The sequence below is a fragment of the Leptonychotes weddellii genome, chromosome 6, assembly GCF_054177405.1.
Source record: "Leptonychotes weddellii isolate Sample4059 chromosome 6, ASM5417740v2, whole genome shotgun sequence".
Taxonomy (NCBI): domain Eukaryota; kingdom Metazoa; phylum Chordata; class Mammalia; order Carnivora; family Phocidae; genus Leptonychotes; species Leptonychotes weddellii.
Window position 1 is genome coordinate 15,133,408 of NC_138374.1, and position 18,380 is coordinate 15,151,787.

The window sequence follows — 18,380 nt, forward strand, 5'->3', positions numbered from 1 at the left end:
CAGCCCATATGTTTACAGGGAGGTGTTCACCTTGACGACTTGCAATGCCCCAGATGACAATAGAAAGAAGGGTTATAGTTCCTCCACCTGTCCCTCTTCAGGGTGTCTTGCACACAGTAGGTATTCAATACATATTTGTAGAGTTGCAACTCATCTGAAGGGTTGCTTTCTATTTTTCTTGGCAAATGTTAACCTGGAAACGATCGACATAAGGACTGAACACACAGACATATTGTTATTTGGGCCTGCCGCAATTATTAAGTTTGGTTTTATTTCTAGACCTGAAACGAAAAGCAGTTAACATATGGAGAAATGCTGCACAACTCCTTTGCACTTGCCAGTCATTTTCAAAATAAGTGCTATCTGCAGAATGTTCCATGCGGTTTGGTAGTAGATTTATGTTCTATTAAGATGCTCTGGTTAAGTGTTTCAATACGAGGCCCCCTCAAGGGCCAGATGGTTGACATCAATGGGCTGAACTTGCTCTATGCCGCCCCCACCCAACCAGGAAGGAGTCTGGTGAGACCCTGTGGCTGAATTTTCGCAGGTTGGCGCCAGGGGGAGTCGGGCACCCGAGGAGAGGGTACAGGAAGCGCACTTCCCCGCCTCCCTGACACATTTTCCCCTGTCCATACATAATCCTCAGAGTAGGTGCAGTGATCATCATTACATGCTGACTTTCAACACCCTTTACTTTCTTTCCAGGTAGGAATCTTCACATCTAGGGCCATGGGATCCCCAATTTTCCCATCTGAAAAGACTTACGGTTTTGCTGGGTATTCAGTTTGGTTTTTAGAATTGATGTCTCGAGAGAGTCAATGCAGCAACTTCACCTGACGAGCACTGAGGCTTCAAGTGATTTGCTCCTGCCACACACTCTGGCCACAAACTCCCGCCAGCAGCTGGGAGCTCCAACTTGAAGGCACAACATTTATGCCGTGAAGTTGAGTGACAGGTCGACTGAATCTTTGCCCCTGTGGATGAATAAAAGCAGGTAGGGATGCTTCGAACTGTAATGGTCATCGAAGGGGTAAACACTACATCAAAAACTAATGGTGTACCATACAGTGGCTAACTGAACGTAGTAAAAACATAAATAAAGAAAAAATAAATAGAGTGGCTTTTCTTCTGAACCAAAAAGGCCCATGATCGAAGGTGGCTTCATGTGAAGCCAGATCACTTCTTGACCCCTGAAGCCCAAAGTCACAGCCTTTGATCGTTCTGTGTTGTGCAAGGAAGCGAGAACGTGACTTCTGTCACATCATTTCTATATGAGAGGTCTAGCTTTAAATTCTTGAATAGCTTGGAGCACATGGACCAAATACACGCTAGAACCAAACATAGCCTCCAGCCTAGAAATTTTCTGATATAGCAACATATAGAAAGAGTTGTCTTAGTTAAACAGCTCAAGGAGAATAGCAGAGAGTGAAAAGCCTGGGAGAAAAAGAGGAAAAAAATGCCAATAGGCACATAAGAAATACATCTAGATAATAATAATAATAATAAAACGTAATGAAATTCAAAGAAATTTAAACAAAGAGCTATTTCCTCTAAAGAATCCCTGAGAGATGTATTCTCTATAAAAGTGATTCATGTGACTGCCATCTATCAGTCGGGATTAAGGGAATAAAGCTGCTAATTCATTGGCCAGCCAACCTCTCATCGTTGTCTTTCGATATGGAATAATAGACAATTTAATCAGTAAAAAACGTTTTTAGATATTAACTTTAAAAAGGGGAAGAAAGGATCATTTTCCAAAGGGAAAGGAGTTACTGGGAGCCACCTTGATTTTATGTTGACATCAGGACATAAAAACAAAACATGAAATCTACTGACATTGGCAAAACTGAAATGGTACACGGAATACCCAGAAAAGGTCAAGTCAGATGAGTTGGATTTGTTGTTTGATCAAAAGGAAGGACAAGTTTTAGGAATTTGGGGGAGGTGTCGCTAAGGTTTTGCATTTCTTAACATTTTGGGGGGACAATCAGCTCAGATAGATCTATCATCCCAGTGCCTGTAGAGGCCCCTTGGCATATCCCTCTCATAACCAATCTGCAACATGGGCACTCTTTCCAGTCGCTCAAGAGCATGGGGCCAGACTCCTCGTTCTGCACCATAATAACTATGTGACCCTGGGCAAATCATTTCACCTCTCTGCTCCTTCGTTTTCGCATGAGTATAATGGAGGTAAGCAAAGAGGTAGGTAACCTCTTAAAATTGGTGTGAAGATTAAATGAAATTATGCTACCAAAGTGCACCTTATTCCTGTTGTACAGCAAACACAAAATAAATGGTACGTTTCGTGGGGTGTCTGGGTGGCTCAGTTGGTTAAGTGCATCTGACTCTTGGTTTGGGCTCAGGTCATAATCTTGTGGGATGGAGGCCCCATCAGGCTCCATGCTCAGTGGGGAGTCTGCTTCAGATTCTCTCTTCCTCTCCCTCTGCAACCCCCACTCATGCACGCACACACACTGTCTCTCAAATAAATAAATAAAATCTTTTAAAAAATGGTATTTTTCATTATCATTACGTGCAGTGATATTTTCACTGTCATGCTCATTTCAAATTCATCTTTCTCCCTTTGCTCAACCTGCTTTCTCCCTCATCTGTCCAAATATCATTCATCGTTTCAGTCCCAACTTAAGCCTGGTCTATTCCAAGGGGCTTTAGACATTTGCTTGTATGCACCTCTTCTTCCTCTGAAATCCCGCATAGCTTGTTGTTTATATGGTAAATTTTGGCACTTAAATACACTCTTTCTTATATTACACACTTGTCTCATAATAATTAGTCATAGCTTTATGAGTGGATTTAGAATGATAGGCCTGAGGGTAATCAGGGTTCCTTAAAAGATTAGATTATCATTTCTCCAAAAAGGTAGTATTATTTCCATTTTACAGATGTAACTGTAGTTGAGGCCCAAGAGGTGAAGTATATGCTCTAGGCCCAAGGTCAAACTAAGTGACAGGTCAGTGGGACTGTTACATGCGCTTCGGAGCCAGGCCAACCTGGGTTTGAATCTGTGACCTTGGGATGATTACTTAACCTTTGTGAGCTTCATTCTCCTCACCTGCAAAATGAGGTTTCTCATATGTGAAATGATAGCACTTACCTTGAAGGATCGTTTGAAAGGCTAAATGAAACAATGTACATAAAACCCCTGTTCAGGGCCTAGCATTGTTGAATAGATGCTCAAAAAAAAAAAAAAAGAAAAAAGAAAAAGAAAAAAATCAGACCCTTTCCATTCCTTTCTATAACTGTAAGAATAAAGAAGGTACCTTCTAGAGCTTCTAAGCTCCAAGCCTGTATTAAGCAGCACTGAATAAATACTTGTTTATTGACTCAGGGCAAAGTGGGGGATATTTGCTAATGAGGAATGTTAGAACTCTATTATCCCAAGAATCTCTGACCTATAGGGCCCTAAAAACTCATCTCTGTAGCCAAAACCAAGTGGAGACTTTGTGTCCTGTGGGCATGCTAGCTGCACTTTGGGGAAGGCTTCGCATTGTGAGATGGTAACCTTGGATTCCACTTTAATTCACCAGGCTTTTGTTATTAGCCTGAGCGCTCTCGGAGACGCTAACAATGTAACAGGGACCGAGACACAGCTTGCTGGCAAAGAATCCAGACTTTCGTGGAATAACATGGATACTGACAAACATCCTTAATAGATTTATGTGCCACAGAGGAAATAGGTACAAAGTGATGTGGAAACACAGATGGGCAATCAATTCTACCTGAGAGACAGAGAAGGACGACATTTGGTTAGACCTTGTGGGTCAAGTGTTTAAATGAGTAAAAGTGAGTAAATGCTCCATTAAAAGTGGAGCACTGGGGTTGGCACGGGGATTGGCTTTACTCTTATTTTTTCCCGTTAATTCCTGAATCCTAGAGAGTTAATCAGGCAGTTCTGATACGGTTTTAATGATGTGGGTTGTTGTCTACATTCTCAAATTCAGCAAAATGGGAGGGAAGGGTTGCGGGAGGCAGGGGTGGATATGGAACAGCTCGGAAGCAATGAACGACGTGCAAATGCTTCACAGCCACCGTCAGACCATACGAAGAGAAGCATCTTTCCTAAAGTGATGGTGACCCTAGTATCAGGTCTATTTATACAGCTCAGTAAATAAATACTGCATTAAAAATGTTCACAGCACTGCCTAATAAATCCACAGCCCAGCTCAGGTTTGGCTTATGTAAGCTGAGAGGAGTCCTGGCAGACTTCTCTACAATTTCACCCACTTTGTTTGGAAGTGTGAGATATTAATTAAAGAAAAAGTGGGATTACAGCATGCAGGCTGATCTGAGCTGGCAGCAGCTTGCTAGCCATCTGTAATTGGTTAAGACTGATTCCTTCCTAAATCTCTCCCTTGACTTCAAGCCTCACTCCTTCTCCGCTTTGCTCATTGCTAGAGCTTCTCCTCTCCTAACTGGGTCCTTACGATTTGGTCATTGTTTAGGCTCTGTGAAGACCTTTCGACTACAGTGTTAAATTTTGTGTGAGTTTGTTTGGTTTTTCGTTTTTTGTGGGTTTTTTGTTTTGTTTTATTCTTTGGTGGCAAGATAAGTTCACGAGAAAACAGGATGAGATTAGCATATAAGGCAAAAAACATTTGATCAAGGAGTTACCTTTCTTGGGAGCACAAGAAATCCTACCAGTCCTAAATATGACTGAGCAAAAATAGCAGTTATGTCTTCGAAACAGTTCGTAGAAGTCTTTAGAGTAGGGAATATAACTTCTAGCTCCTTTAGACAGTAGCAATAGCTACTTAGCTATTGGTAATTTGAGAAATAGTTTGCCTTAGGTGATTTATTGGTATCTTTCCTCTTTTTCTGTGGTCTGGCAATGCATATCCTACCCTTGTAGGTACTGAGTGCTATCTTGCCTCTCTTGCCATCCTTCTGCTCTAAGTTAAGACTCATCTAGTTATTTACACCTTAGTATGAATGAGTCTTTAAGCAGTTTCTTTGGTCCTTGGGGTACTTTTATTTATTTTTAAAAAATTTTTAAAGATTTTATTTATTTATTAGAGAGAGAGAGAGAGCAGGAGGAGAGGCAGAGGGAGAGAGAGAATCTTAAGCAGACTCCACCCTGAGTGCAGAGCCCGACGAAGGGCTCGATCTCACAACCCTGAGATCACGACCTGAGCTAGAATCAGGAGTCGGACGCTTAACCAACTGAGCCATCTAGGTGCCCCGAGGTACTTTTGAGATTTGATGGTAATAAGAATTATTACCTATAAGAGAGCTAAAGATTTTTACTAATCAGGTAATCAACTGTTTCTTACACAGGGATGCCCTTACCATCTTCACATGAGGTAATGTTTTAGAAAAGGCTGCTCAATCAGTCCATGGGGAGGACGGCTCCTGCCCTTATTCTTCATCAACTATAAATGAAGTCTATCTCCAAGGTTGGGGTGGGGGGAATGCCTTAGTATCCAATTTCCCTACCCCAGTTTAGAGTCTATGAGTGAAATTTATTTTTATATATTTTTGTTGAGATATATAATTTATATATCATAAAATTCACCTTTTTAAAGTGTACAATTCAGTGGCTTTTCGTGTATTCTCGGAGTTTTACAAGCATCACCGCCATCTAATTCCAAAAATTTTTGATCACCCCAAAAAGAAACCCCATCGGTATCCATGAGCAGTCACCCTCCCCCCATTTCCCCCTCTCCCCTTAATCTACTTTCTATCTGTACAATCATGTGTATTCTGGGCATTTCATATAAACAGGATCATATAACATGTGGCCTATTGTGACTAGCTTCTTTCACTTAGCATAACGTTTAGAAGGTTCATCCATTTGTATCACTTGTTGGTACTTCACTCCTTTTTATGGCTAAATCATATTTATCTATATCATATGGTTATATCACATTTTACTTATCCCTACATCAATTGATGGACATTTCTACTTTTTGGCTACTACGAATAATGGCGCTATGAATATTTATGGACAAGTTTTTGTGTGAATATATACCTCAGTTCTATTTGGGAAGTTTTTACCCCTAAGCAATTTTTACACCCATATCCTTAATTAGATTATCACCTCCCTGAGGTCCCATCTTTTATTCCTTTTAATATCACCAGTGCTTGGCACTGTGCCCTAAACCCAAGAAGTACTCCAAAAGTACTGATGGTGACCGTTCAAAGGGCTCAAATTGCATAAGGATTAAGGAGTTCTGTACTATGGATTTTGAGAACTTCTTTGGTCCTGACAATTGTATTGTGATGGCTGCATATTGTGATGAGGGTTTGGCCAGAGGTAAAATTCCACCCCCCCACACCTGCAAAAAAAGGAAAGTCACCCTTCCTATGAAGCTTTTCCCAAACCCACTACATAGGATTAGTCTTTAAATTGTTTACTTATTTAAGTGATTCCTCGGTGGCTCAGTCTGTTAAGCATCTGCCTTCAGCTCAGGTCATGAGCCCGGAGTTCTGGGATTGAGTCCCGCATTATTGGGCTCCTTGCTCAGCGGGGAGCCTGCTTCTCCCTCTCCCTCTGCTCCTGCTCTCTCTCTCTCGCTCGCTCTCTCTCTCTCAAATAAAGATATAAAATCTTTAAAAAAAAATAAACTGTTTACTCATTTAACACTGAATTTGTACTTTAACAAAGGATTTAGGATCATGGACTTGCCTTGCAGCTCTCTATGTATATGTTTGTATTACCCCCACCCAAGGATAAGGCTTGCAAAGTCAAGGATTCTTTATTCCTCATCTTCTGTCCAGGGGACCAGCCTAGCAGCCTTTGTCATTGGAACTGTGCGTTAATTGCTTGTTAACTTGAACGTTATATGGAGCCAGATGGCCATCTAAAAGGAGAGCTGTAAAAAATGCTAAACAGTCATGACAGGAGCCTCCAGAGAATTCTCCTCGTTCCTGAAACATACGGTGTGGACTTTGAACGTTCTCCTGGGCGAGAGGCCCAGAAGATGAATGGATATTCTTGAAACCAGTGCTGGATGAGAAAACTGAGTCATTCCTCACATTCCCTGTTTTCACTGGGGAAGTGCGCTCCAGGCTCGCTGTCTACATCCCTGTGCCTTGGGGATTATCCTCTTCCGGAGCTCGAGCCACCTCCTCCTCCAGGAGGCTTTCAGCACGGGGTAGAGGTCGGCTTGCGGCCTCCAAGCCAGTCTGTCTGGTTTAAATTCTGGCTCTGTCATGTACTAGCCACGAACGAGTTATTTAACTTCCCCATCCACACCATGGGGATGACCATAGCTCTGGTTTCAGGAAGCTGTGGTTAAGATTCCGTAGCATGGCCACGCCGGGTGCAAGTCCTCATTAGCGCTCCGTTCCACCATCACCGCTTGCCTCTCCGATCTCCTCCGTCACCACACAGTCTGGTAGTTCATTGTTCTCTACTTTCTCTGACAGAGTAATTGAACCTGGCTTCCGATCATTTTCCTGGTGGTCTCACCTCCCCGGAACACACTTGGAAACCAAGCGGCAAGCAAATGACAGCAGACATCAGACCACAGACATCGCTGTCAAGAGAACCGAGCACCCCACATCAATGTCACTGAACCCCGTACTAGAAACGAGTGGGCTTTAGTCACAAAACCTCTCACACTCAGAGCCTATTAACTCTCCGTTTGTGTAGGTTTAAAACGAGCTGCCTCGTCCGCTTCCCCAGGCCCCGGCATAAACACAGGCAGTCCCGGGTCACTTGGTAGAGGAGGAAATAGTCTTCCAGGTCTCAGTACTCCTTAGGAAATACGCAGAGTGTAGTGAAAGACTGCCAAGCCGTGACCCCGAGTAAGAAGAGTTGAAGAAGGCAAGGAGGTGCTAACAAGTTTTAGGAAAATGATGATTAACATAATTTTAAAATTAAACTTATGGAATAGTGCCTCTTCGAATGATAATAGGTAAACCAGAGATCACAAGTCATTCTTCCCTTCTTCACCATGTCACAAAAACCCTTGTGAAAGGGTTTTAGATCTTGTATTTGTGTGTGTATGTGTGTGTGTGTATCTCTATAACAGCTCCCAAGTCAATATCAATTACTCAGAGAAACCTGTTAACTATTGAGAAAACAGATTACATTAAAAAGGCCCGCAGCTTGACTTTAAAATTAATTTGGTTCTGACCCCCTACCCAAAAAAATTTTTGTTATCAGAATCACTGATGTGAATATTTATTTGAAAACATCATCAAACAGAATGCCTAGGAATTATAATGCAACCCCAAATTTAGTGATTCCTTCCTTCAACATGTATCTCTTGGGCACTCGTCATGAGTGATGCACTGTATTTACGTGCTAGGATCATGATGGTGAACAAGGCAGTTGTGAATTGCTCCCCTCTTGGGGGTTTAACGTTCTAGAGCACCAATGTCCACCAGGGCTTCCTGTGATGATAGTCTCTATCCATGCTGTCCAATACTGTAGCCACTTGCCACATGGGGCTACTGACCACTTCAAATGTGGCTAGTGCAATTGGAAAATGCAATTTAAATTTTATTTAATTTTCATTAGTTCAAATTTTAAAAGTCACACGTGGCTAGTGGCTATGGAATCGGGCAGCTCCAGAGTCTAGTACTGTGAGTGCAAGATTCACGTCAACCCTTAGTTTTCCAGAACCATCTAGCCAGAGACGGTATTGAGAATGGCTTCTGAGATCCTTCCTGATCCTTGATCATTAGACAAAGAATTCATTAACTCAAATGTTTTAAGAGTTTTTCCAATAAAACACATTTCTTGCATATCTGGAAATTCAACTTCACTAAAGAACTCTGAATTAATCCACATTCTGAATCTGAAAGGCCTCTCTCTTTGGGCCTGTTTATGATACTTTCAATTCTCCTTATCATCCTAAGAGGAAGTCACTTGGCATCAGCCCTGAAGAGAAAGGTGGGGGCGGGGGACACTGTGGGCTTGGGCTTCTCAGCTCAGTAAGGAATTATTGTTATTGGGCGCCTAGGTGGCTCAGTGGGTTAAGTGCCTGGGTTCGGCTCAGGTCATGACCCCGGGGTCCTGGGATCGAGTCCTGCGTCGGGCTCCTTGCTCGGCGGGAAGCCTGCTTCTCCCTCTGCCCCTCCCCCGTCACTCATGTGTGCGGCTTGCTCTCTCTCTCTCTCTCACAAAAATAGATAAGATCTTTGAAAAATAAAGAATTATTGTTATTTCCCACCTGTCTTCTCTCTCTCTCTCTCTCAACACACACGTACATATATGTAAGTGTGCAGGGGCTCACTCTACATAACCACAAATGCCTTTCTGGAACCCACGCATACATGTCAGCAGCTTCAAGTAGGGGTGGATGTGTCTGGCCCTACACATTCGTTGCATATCTCACCAGCTGCTATTTAGAATTGACTGAATCGTTTGTGTCCCCAGCAGAGAGACAGAGTGGAAAGACAGAGACTCCCTCTGGTGTCGGTTCCAGAGGCGCGAGGCCATGAAGAAGAGGGAGAGCCCAGAGAGATCGCAAAGGCCCTGCAGGGAAGCTGTTGGCCTGGGAGCTGGAGGCGTGGCCCGGGGCCTCGGGGAGCTCAGGTCAGCCTCTTCCCATGTCTGGGCTCTGGTTTCTTCCCCAGCAGAATGGAAGCACTGCACCAGGCCCGAGAAATGATGGCCAAGAATAGCTTATAATCCATTCTTGTTACTGCCTTCCATCCGCAAGTATGCCTAGAACAGGGCTGCCCCATGGGGACAAGGGTCAGTCACTCTGCAGTCCCCGGCCCCACCTTTGCCCACGTTTATCCACCTGGAACTGGGTCGGAATGAACATCGAGGCAGCTCTGGAAGGAAAGAGGTCACAGATGGCATTATGCCCTGAGGACAGGTGTGGACGTGGCTGGAGGTGGGTGGGCACTGTGAGGAGGTCTGTCCCACCCTCTCTGCTCTGGGGAAATTATATTTATGAGGCACAAGTCTTTTGAGGCCTGGCCTGGAGACCTGCCCCTGCCTCTCAGCAGACTGTCCTCCAGCCTCTCTCAGCCCAGCGACAGAGAGGATTCCAAAAGCTGGGGTCTGGGACACACGCCTCGATCACCAGACTTCGGGGCCGGTTCAGTCAGCAGCTCTCCTTGGGGGCACTACCTTTGTTGGGAGGAAGAAAGGCCCCTCGCTGGGCAGGGACCCAGGCTGAATCCCGGCAGAGACTGGCTGGCCCCTGGCTCTGGGAGACGAGGCAAAGAGGAATGACGCCTGACGATGAGGAACGGCCTGCAGGAATGGCTTCTCCTGCAGCCGAGCACTGGGTTCCTGCCGCATCTAAGGGCCTGGGATCAAGTCCTGCGTCGGACTCCTTGCTCGGCGGGAAGCCTGCTTCTCCCTCTGCCCCTCCCCCGTCACTCATGTGTGCGGCTTGCTCTCTCTCTCTCACAAAAATAGATAAGATCTTTAAAAAATAAAGAATTATTGTTATTTCCCACCTGTCGGGACAGCAATGCCTCTAGGAGCCCTGGTTGGGACACTCCCCAGGGGCCAAGAGCAAGGAACGAAACTGGGCTTCTCACCTCTGGAACAGGGTTCTTTTTGGAGGAGGAGGCAAGGGGTGGCCGTCATTAGCCTCTTCCCCAGAATTACTGAAAACGGTGGGCCCTCACCCTTCAGAACCACCCACGTGCTCATTCCACGTCCTGCCGCCTCTCAGAAGACACATGTGCCTCTTCCCATGACCCTGGGGGTGATGTCCCTCGAGTGTCCCTTGTCCACCTAATCGAATCATCTGGCAGTGGCCATTAGAATGCAGATTCCAGGGCCCCACCCTGGACCTCTGGAATCAGAATCCTTGGGTTGTGGGTGGGAAGATCTTGGAATGTGCTCTGAGGCTTCCTTTTAGGAGCAAAGCCCTCAAGTGGGAGGAGCATCTGGAGCGGGATCCTGCTTAACGAGGTCCCCAGCTGATTCAGCAACAGGCAGAACATGAGGGAGGGAGGGATGGCCGGGAGCGGGCCCACTGTCCTCACACTGGAGTGCTGAGTAGAGGCTGGGCTGGGTGCTAGGAGTTCCGTGAGCCTGGTAAGGATTTAGTTCATCCCATGAGGGGCTTAGTGTCTGGTGGCTAAGGTCTGTCCATCTATCTCATTTTAGCTTTTATTAGCATTGTGGTGTGGACTTCTGAGCCAAACAACGGAAGGACCTTTGGGATTCAAAGCAGTGTATCCACCCACATTGTTGGTTGCTGGACAGTTTTACCTTGATGGTTTTGCATTTCCTTTCCTGAAGTGGCTTGGGTTTCTTACTTAAAAAGATTAAAAAAATTTTTTTTAAATAAATATTTATCTAAATTCTATATATTTATATAAATATATGTATTTAAATGTGTGTTTATATAATAAATGTAAGTAATATATAAATATAAATAAATATATAAAATATATTTATATAACAAATATACATTTATATAAGTATATATTTAATAAACACAAATTTACATAAATATATAAAATTTATTTATCATCCACACTTGTATTTTTTTTAAATAAAAGTGACATGCTCATTCTTGCTCCTACTTCTCAGAGGTGATTCTTACTGGACAAAACAGCATTGTCGGGCACCTGGGTGGCTCAGTTGGTTAAGCGACTGCCTTCGGCTCAGGTCATGATCCTGGAGTCCCAGGATCGAGTCCTGCATCGGGCTCCCTGCTCGGCAGGGAGTCTGCTTCTCCCTCTGACCCTCCTCCCTCTCATGCTCTCTGTCTCTCATTCTCTCTGTCTCAAATAAATAAATAAAATCTTTAAAAAAAAAAAAAAAAAAAAACCAAAAAAAACCAGCATTGTCAAAGCGGCAGCTTCATAACCAGCACTGAGTGCTCACTGTGTATCAGGCAGCATACTAGCTGCTGTCCGTACATCACCCATTTAAACCTCACGACAACCTGATGAGGTAGGCATTTCTCTCTTATTAGGGTTGGGGAAATTTTGTATACACACATACGTATATGTAAATACCAATAATTTATTTTTGTAAGACTATAACAATGTCATGCCTACTGTTCTGCCACTTGCTTTTTTCTTTTAAAGATTTCATTTATTTATTTGAGAGAGAGAGCGAGCACAAGCAGGGGGAGTGGCAGAGGGAGAGGGAGAAGCAGGTTCCCTGCTGAGCCGGGAACCTGACGTGGGGCTTGATCCTAGGACCCTGGGATTGTGACCTGAGCCGAAAGGCAGACGCTTAACCGACTGAGCCACCCAGGCGCCCCCCGCAACTTGCTTTTGTCATTCTCACTATATTGTAAACATTTTCTGTGACTGCACATTTAACCGAACATTTAACATCTGCAGAGCATCCCATCCCATGAAGTCCTCATAATTAAACAATCCCTGAATAATTTTTTTTTTATTACACAATGCTACAGTGAACATTGCAAAACAATCTGTGTGTTGAGTATTTCTGTAGGACAGATTTCCGGAAGTAGAAACATAGGTGACTGTACACACATCAGATCATTACGTTGTATACCTTGACCTGATAACAATGCCGTATGTCAATTACATTTCAATAAAACTAGGGAGAAAGCAGAGTCTTCCATCCAGCTTAAAAAAGAAACAGTAGGTAAGAATTTTTAGACAATCTGGATAACAGATCTGTATTTGAATGTGTCTTCTATCTGCTGAAGGTCTTTTCAAACCTCAGTCCAAATACAAAGTGAGGATCAGGACATCTGTTTCTCAGAGCTGGTTTTAGATTCTTGGTTCTGCCACTAAATGGCAATGCAACTGGGAACCACAGAGAAAGTATATTATTACTATTGTTACTTTTTTACACACCGTGTTCTATTAGTTTCAGGTGTACAACAGAGTGATTCAACAATCCTGTACATTATGCTCTGCTCACCACAGTTAAGTGTAGTCACGATACAATGTTATTGCGGTATTATTGACTCTATTCCCCATGCTGCACTTTTCATCCCTGAGACTTCCTTATTTTATAACTGGAAGTTTGTACCTTTTAATCTCCTTCATCTCTGGCAACCACCAGTTTGTTCTCTGTATTTATGAGTCTGTTTCTGTTTTGTTTGTATTAAACGTATGGGGCCTTAATGTCTTCTGGCACAAAATAACAACATGGTAAGATGTATTTTCTGAAGCCTCCTTATGCTCTACCACTCCCAGATATGATTAGTCCTTTTGCTCTCTGCCTCTGTTTTCCTGTTTATGGAAAAAGATTTGATGTTTCTGGCTTTGTAGGATCAGTGAATTATGGTATCAGTTAGTTAAGACCTTTCAAACTTAGAAGTGCTAAGTCGTTGCCTTAATTCCTTGTAGAGAAAACAGATCTTTGCTGTATATGACCTAAAACTGCTTCGACTTCTAGAATAGTTACTGGGTATTGAGAAAACAAGATAATTATTGAGTCCAAGAGGCGGCTCTGTCTCAGCATTTTGGACCGGGGGCATGACAAGGAGCAGGAGGTGTTTGGGAGGGCTGATAGGATATCGCATCTCTCGGGAACCTTGCCTTCCTGGCATGAGCATTTATTTCCAACTGTATGTTCCCTGACAAAGAAGGGATTGTGTGGGGCACGACCTCATAGAACACAGTGCATTTTAGATGAGGGACTTATCCGATCTCTGTGCTGTGTGGGACAAAGTCTAAGATAATAAGGCCTTCCATTTCCTCTGTGTTCCATAGTCATTATCACCCTGGGCCCTCGCAACATCCCTGATGCAATAGCCAGAGAGGGGAGCTATCCCCGCCATTAGGATGTAGATGCAGAAAATCAGAGATCTGTGCTGACTTGTTTTATCTTACACACAGCGGTGAGAGGCAGAGCCCCTGCAGAGTCCAGGGCCCATCCTTGCTCCTCTGCAGTGGGTCCTGGCATGTTACTCTCTACTTCCTTTGGACGGACCCTTTCTAATGGCTGGACTCCTCTTCAGTGTCTTCTCTGATCCAGACCTATCCAGTTGAAAAGGTACAACACCTTCATCTTTTAAGGAGCACATACAGGCGACAGCATGGAATTTCTCTGAATTTGGGATCCGGCCGATGGTGAGTTTTATTTTCTAAAACACAAGTATGAGGGAAACTAAATGACTAAAGATTATCCTTACGGTTGTTTGTTCTCAGTCTGTCCTCATCAACACCCTTTGAAGCTGGTTTTGAAGAAAAACCCTACGATGAACCACAAAATCTGGGCCAGAGGAAGTCAGGATGACTTGTATATTCAGGTGGAGGGTGGATTTTTATTCTCTGGCAGCCACCAGCCTGAACCTTTAGGGTAGATTGCAGGGAGCGCTGATGAGGCCCGAGGGGCCCAGTTGTACCAGGAAGTATAAGCCTCTTGAAGCTAGAACATCCAGATGAAACCATACAAAACCAGCCATGGACAAGATCAGGGGGAAATTGAAGTTTGATGTGTCTCTCCCGTAATCTAGCATTTCCTCCTTTTTTTTTTTTTTTTTTTTTAACACACACCCCTTCTCCCCCTCCTCTTAAAATCTCACACGGTCTCCTCTCGCTGTCCCTTCCCCGTCCCCAAGCCAACCTCCTTGTCTCTCAACTGCGGCCCAGCAGGAAGGAAAGTAGATGTGATCCGTCCAAACGCTCTAAAACAATTAGGGCCCTTGGCTGCCCCTCCTTTGGTTCCATATCCCCCTTCTTCCAACATTCTTTTCCCTTCCAGGGACCAGCTATTTGAATTTTTAAAAAGAACTGGACATTCATTTTAACATACAATAGTCAGGATTTGGGGAGGGGGGGAATGGGAAAGTAGACGTTTTTGATCTCCCAGATAACCATGTTGGCAAACACCCCTAACTGTTAGCCAATAGAAAGGGGCAGGCAGAATCAGTGCAGGAGAAATGCTGTTGTCCCCTCCCGTGCAAGAGACTCGACAGTCTAGAAGGGTGGTCTTGATACACCGCAGTCAGCAGTGCCCAGGGGGAGGTCCTGAATTTGCTCCCGGGCAAAAATCCTTTTTTTATTTTTGGCTTCAGAGCTGATGCCTGGATCTCTGGGTCAGAATGTTGTTTGGTAACTTTCAGAAGATTATATTGAACGCCTGGCCCCAGGGTAGGTGTCTGGCAGAGAAAATATACTATAGTCACCTGATTGTTGGTCTGAGCCCCTGACACCTACTTCTTTTCCAAACTCCTACCCGGTTTTCAAAACCCAAGCCAGACACTACCTTCTCTGAGACACCTTTCTGGCCTTCCTCATACAGATTTACTCCTTTCTTCTGTCTGCTCCCATGGCCCTCTGTTCACATCCTAGGGCACACACTGTATTGTAACTAGCACATAACATGCCTATTTGATCCATAATATGTGAGCTCCTTAAGCTTGGGCTGAGGCCATTTATGTAGCTCTAGGACTTAGCCCAAGATCCAGCATACAGGAGGTGTTCAATAAAGAGTGAATGAATGGCTGAATGAAGGAATAAGTCTTTGCCCTGCCACTAACTAGTTATGTCCCTTAGACAACTCATCATCCTTGCTGGCTTTCCCCATTTAGAGAATACGCATAGCACCATTTGTTTAACCAACGAGGTTACTGTGTAATGCAGAGATAAGACCTATTGAATCATAGACCCTAAGAGCTGGAAGAAATTGGAGAGATCATCTAGCACAGTGGTTTTCAGGAATTTTAAGCCAAGGAAATATTTCTTCTGGGAGAGCTAACAGAGCCAACGTAGAAAGCAGATAAATGATAAATGTAGATCATTCTTGTTGAAGTCTCTTATACTGTCCCCTTCCTCACCTCTTCCTCAAGTCCCTGTCTCTTAGGGGTTCAAGAAGCACAGGTTGAAAACCAACTATCTTACTGTAGACAGACAAAGCTGAAGCCCAGAAAGAAAGTGATTTTCCCAAGGTCATGTGGCGTGTTAGAAATAAACATAGGCCAGGGAAGGAATTCGCCCTGCCGAGCTGGTACCCACAGGCGGAGCCGTGGAGAGCCCTTTGAAAACATACATCGTTAATACACACTCACATGTTTTGTTTAATTCTTCCAATAACTCTGTGAGGAAGGTATGGCGAGGCCAATTTCTGAGATGAGGAGTGCGAAGAGTAAAAAAGCTGACCCTGGCCAATGTTCCCCAGCCAACAGTGGGAGAAGCAAAAGCAGCAAACGCTATGGAGTGCCTAGTGGGGGCCGGTCCCATTTGTAAGAATGTGACACATATTATCACAGTTAATTCTCCAACAAGTATTAGCCTTACCCCCAATTTTGCAGAAGAGAAAGCTGAGGCACAAATTGTCTAAAGAAAATGCAACACACACCCTGAGCCAACGTGATTCCCTTGCACGCTCCTTCTGCCACCTCATGCTCCGTCTGAGGTCCTGGACCCCGATGTTCGGTCTCCTACCCCGGCGGCCTCTCCAAATACCTATTTTATATGAAGCAATTTTGAAAAGCTTCTAAAACAACATTCTGTTATTTGCATGTATTTGCATGTACTGTTCAGATTCCACTGGAGACCTTGATCTTATTCCTGGCCGGGACCGGTCAGCAAGACTCACCTCCTTCTGGACAGACCGGCTGAGAAACAATGAGGCCTCGTCCAGGTCGTGAGGCTTCAGGTCATTCACGGCCAAAAGATGATCTCCGTGAAAGAATAAGCATCCCAGGCGCGGGGGGCCTTGCCACTGAGCCACACTGCAATGGGACATAACATTCAACACAAGTGGGAGACTGTGCTCGTGGGACACATTGGCCTTCCCTCATGACTGTCACCAGCTTCTTCAGCCATGTTGCACTGCATCTGAAGCAGACAAACTCCATTTTCTGTTGGAATATTCTCTCATCTGTCACTACTGTTGGACTCCACCCCTTCTTCCAAAACCAACTCTGAGCATACCCTCTACACGGTCCTCCTACATTCCCCTTCCTTTAATGACCCTCCTTGCCCCTGGGCTTCTATTGCACGGTGGGAACACCCATTTATTGTATATTTAAATCACATGCATTTTACATTTGCTTGTTTATGTGGCTGTCTTTTTCACCAGGCTATGAGACCCCAGAAGTATAGCACTACCTTCCAAAAAAAAAAAAAAAAATTCATAGCCACACAACTCCAAGTAAACAGAAGATGATTAATAAGTATTTATTGAAAGGGAGCACATGATGATTATACAATGACTATCTAATGAACAATAAATGAATTGAGGAATGAGCAAACTCAGGCACAGAGAAGTCTACAGTTTCAGTCAAGTATTTATTGAACCTCTGAGATTGTAGGAAATTTGGAAAAGTGGAAGATTATGTTTCCTGTCCTCTTACAGAACTTGTCATCCCTTTACCTTAAAGGACTTCCTTCCCTTGTAAAAATGTAATCTTCCACCAAAATAAATTGCAAAGTTCTTAAAAGGATACAGAGCCAAATAAACAGTGCTGACTTTAAGAAAATTTTCTCTCTTGTGTCTGCCCCTGACAAGAGGTGTCTGGAAGTCTTTGACCTTGGTCCAACCTTTTCTTTTAGACCTTAGATTCTTGTTGACTTCACGAACTTCATTCATTTATACAATAGTCATTGCTCAGTGACTGGGGATGATTTCCTTGGACCATACCTATTCCTTCCTGCTTTTCCTTACCTTCAAAGTATTGGAGACTTGCTGCTTATTGGACTTTTGGGTCCTCCTATCCGCAACCCACCTCCCAGCTGACGCTCCAACAGGTACACCCTTATTTCTGCCACAACCAAAGACCTTTGGTGATAAAAGCAACACCACTGTCCAAACTCTTTGTTTTGCCACATACAGAGTTTCAAGATAAAATTGTTGTCTCCCTATCTCCCAACCCCATTTATAATCAAGAACCCTCAAATCTTCAACCTACCATATCCGTCCTGCGGCTTCTATGAGAGTGAGATAATTGATGATGTCGGAAGGAGAAAGGAACACATTTAGTTTCTCCACTTGGCCTTCATCAGGGATGTTACTATGAGATAAAATGTTTGTAAAAGTCACATCAGGCCACTGTCTCTGGCTCTGAACTGGACTTCCTGAGTAGACTTTGGCCTCCTACATCTAAGATGGTATTTTCCAGTTAAAGATTGTCCCCCAAATTTGGAGAATATGAATTTAAGTTACTCACTGATGCCCTCCCCACCCCTCTTGGAATGTGGTAGTGGATGGCAGACAGTGAAGTACAAAGTGGACTAAGTTGATTATATATCACATTCATCTGCTCATTTCTCCACTGGAAATGATCCCATAGAAGATGACAATGGAAAGAGTGAAAATGGAGAACAATCTCATCAAATACCTTGGCATCACTTAAAACCTAAACGTGCCCCTCCTATTCTATAACCAAACGTCATGCAACTTATGTGCCCATAATTTTAACTGTAGACATTGGGGGACACACTACCTAGTTCAGCGTGATCCAAAGTTCCAGGGCCTGAAGCACTAGCCAAGGGAGAATTTTTAGAAATATTTGAAAATGCTACCCAGAGCCCAGGGGACCACTTTGCTTCCA

At 43.9% G+C, this 18,380-nt stretch overlaps 1 protein-coding gene across 8 annotated transcripts in view; it reads right to left on the minus strand.

Moving 5' to 3' along the window:
* Positions 1-851: 851 nt before the first annotated feature.
* PLEKHS1 (pleckstrin homology domain containing S1) overlaps positions 852-18,380 on the minus strand; it is a 34,095-nt gene continuing 16,566 nt past the window's right edge. For 4 of the 8 annotated variants that reach the window (XM_081823480.1, XM_081823483.1, XM_081823479.1 and 1 more), the window contains 3 exons: positions 17,739-17,840; positions 16,424-16,559; positions 13,816-14,984 (listed from right to left, as the gene is read on the minus strand). In XM_081823480.1, the coding sequence (XP_081679606.1) occupies positions 14,718-14,984; positions 16,424-16,559; positions 17,739-17,840 (505 nt within the window). In that variant the 3' untranslated portion in view covers positions 13,816-14,717. Of the gene's footprint in view, positions 975-12,279; positions 14,985-16,423; positions 16,560-17,738; positions 17,841-18,380 lie in introns of those variants that run through there. The other 4 variants (XM_031040359.2, XM_081823481.1, XM_081823482.1 and 1 more) reach the window with 3 other exon arrangements.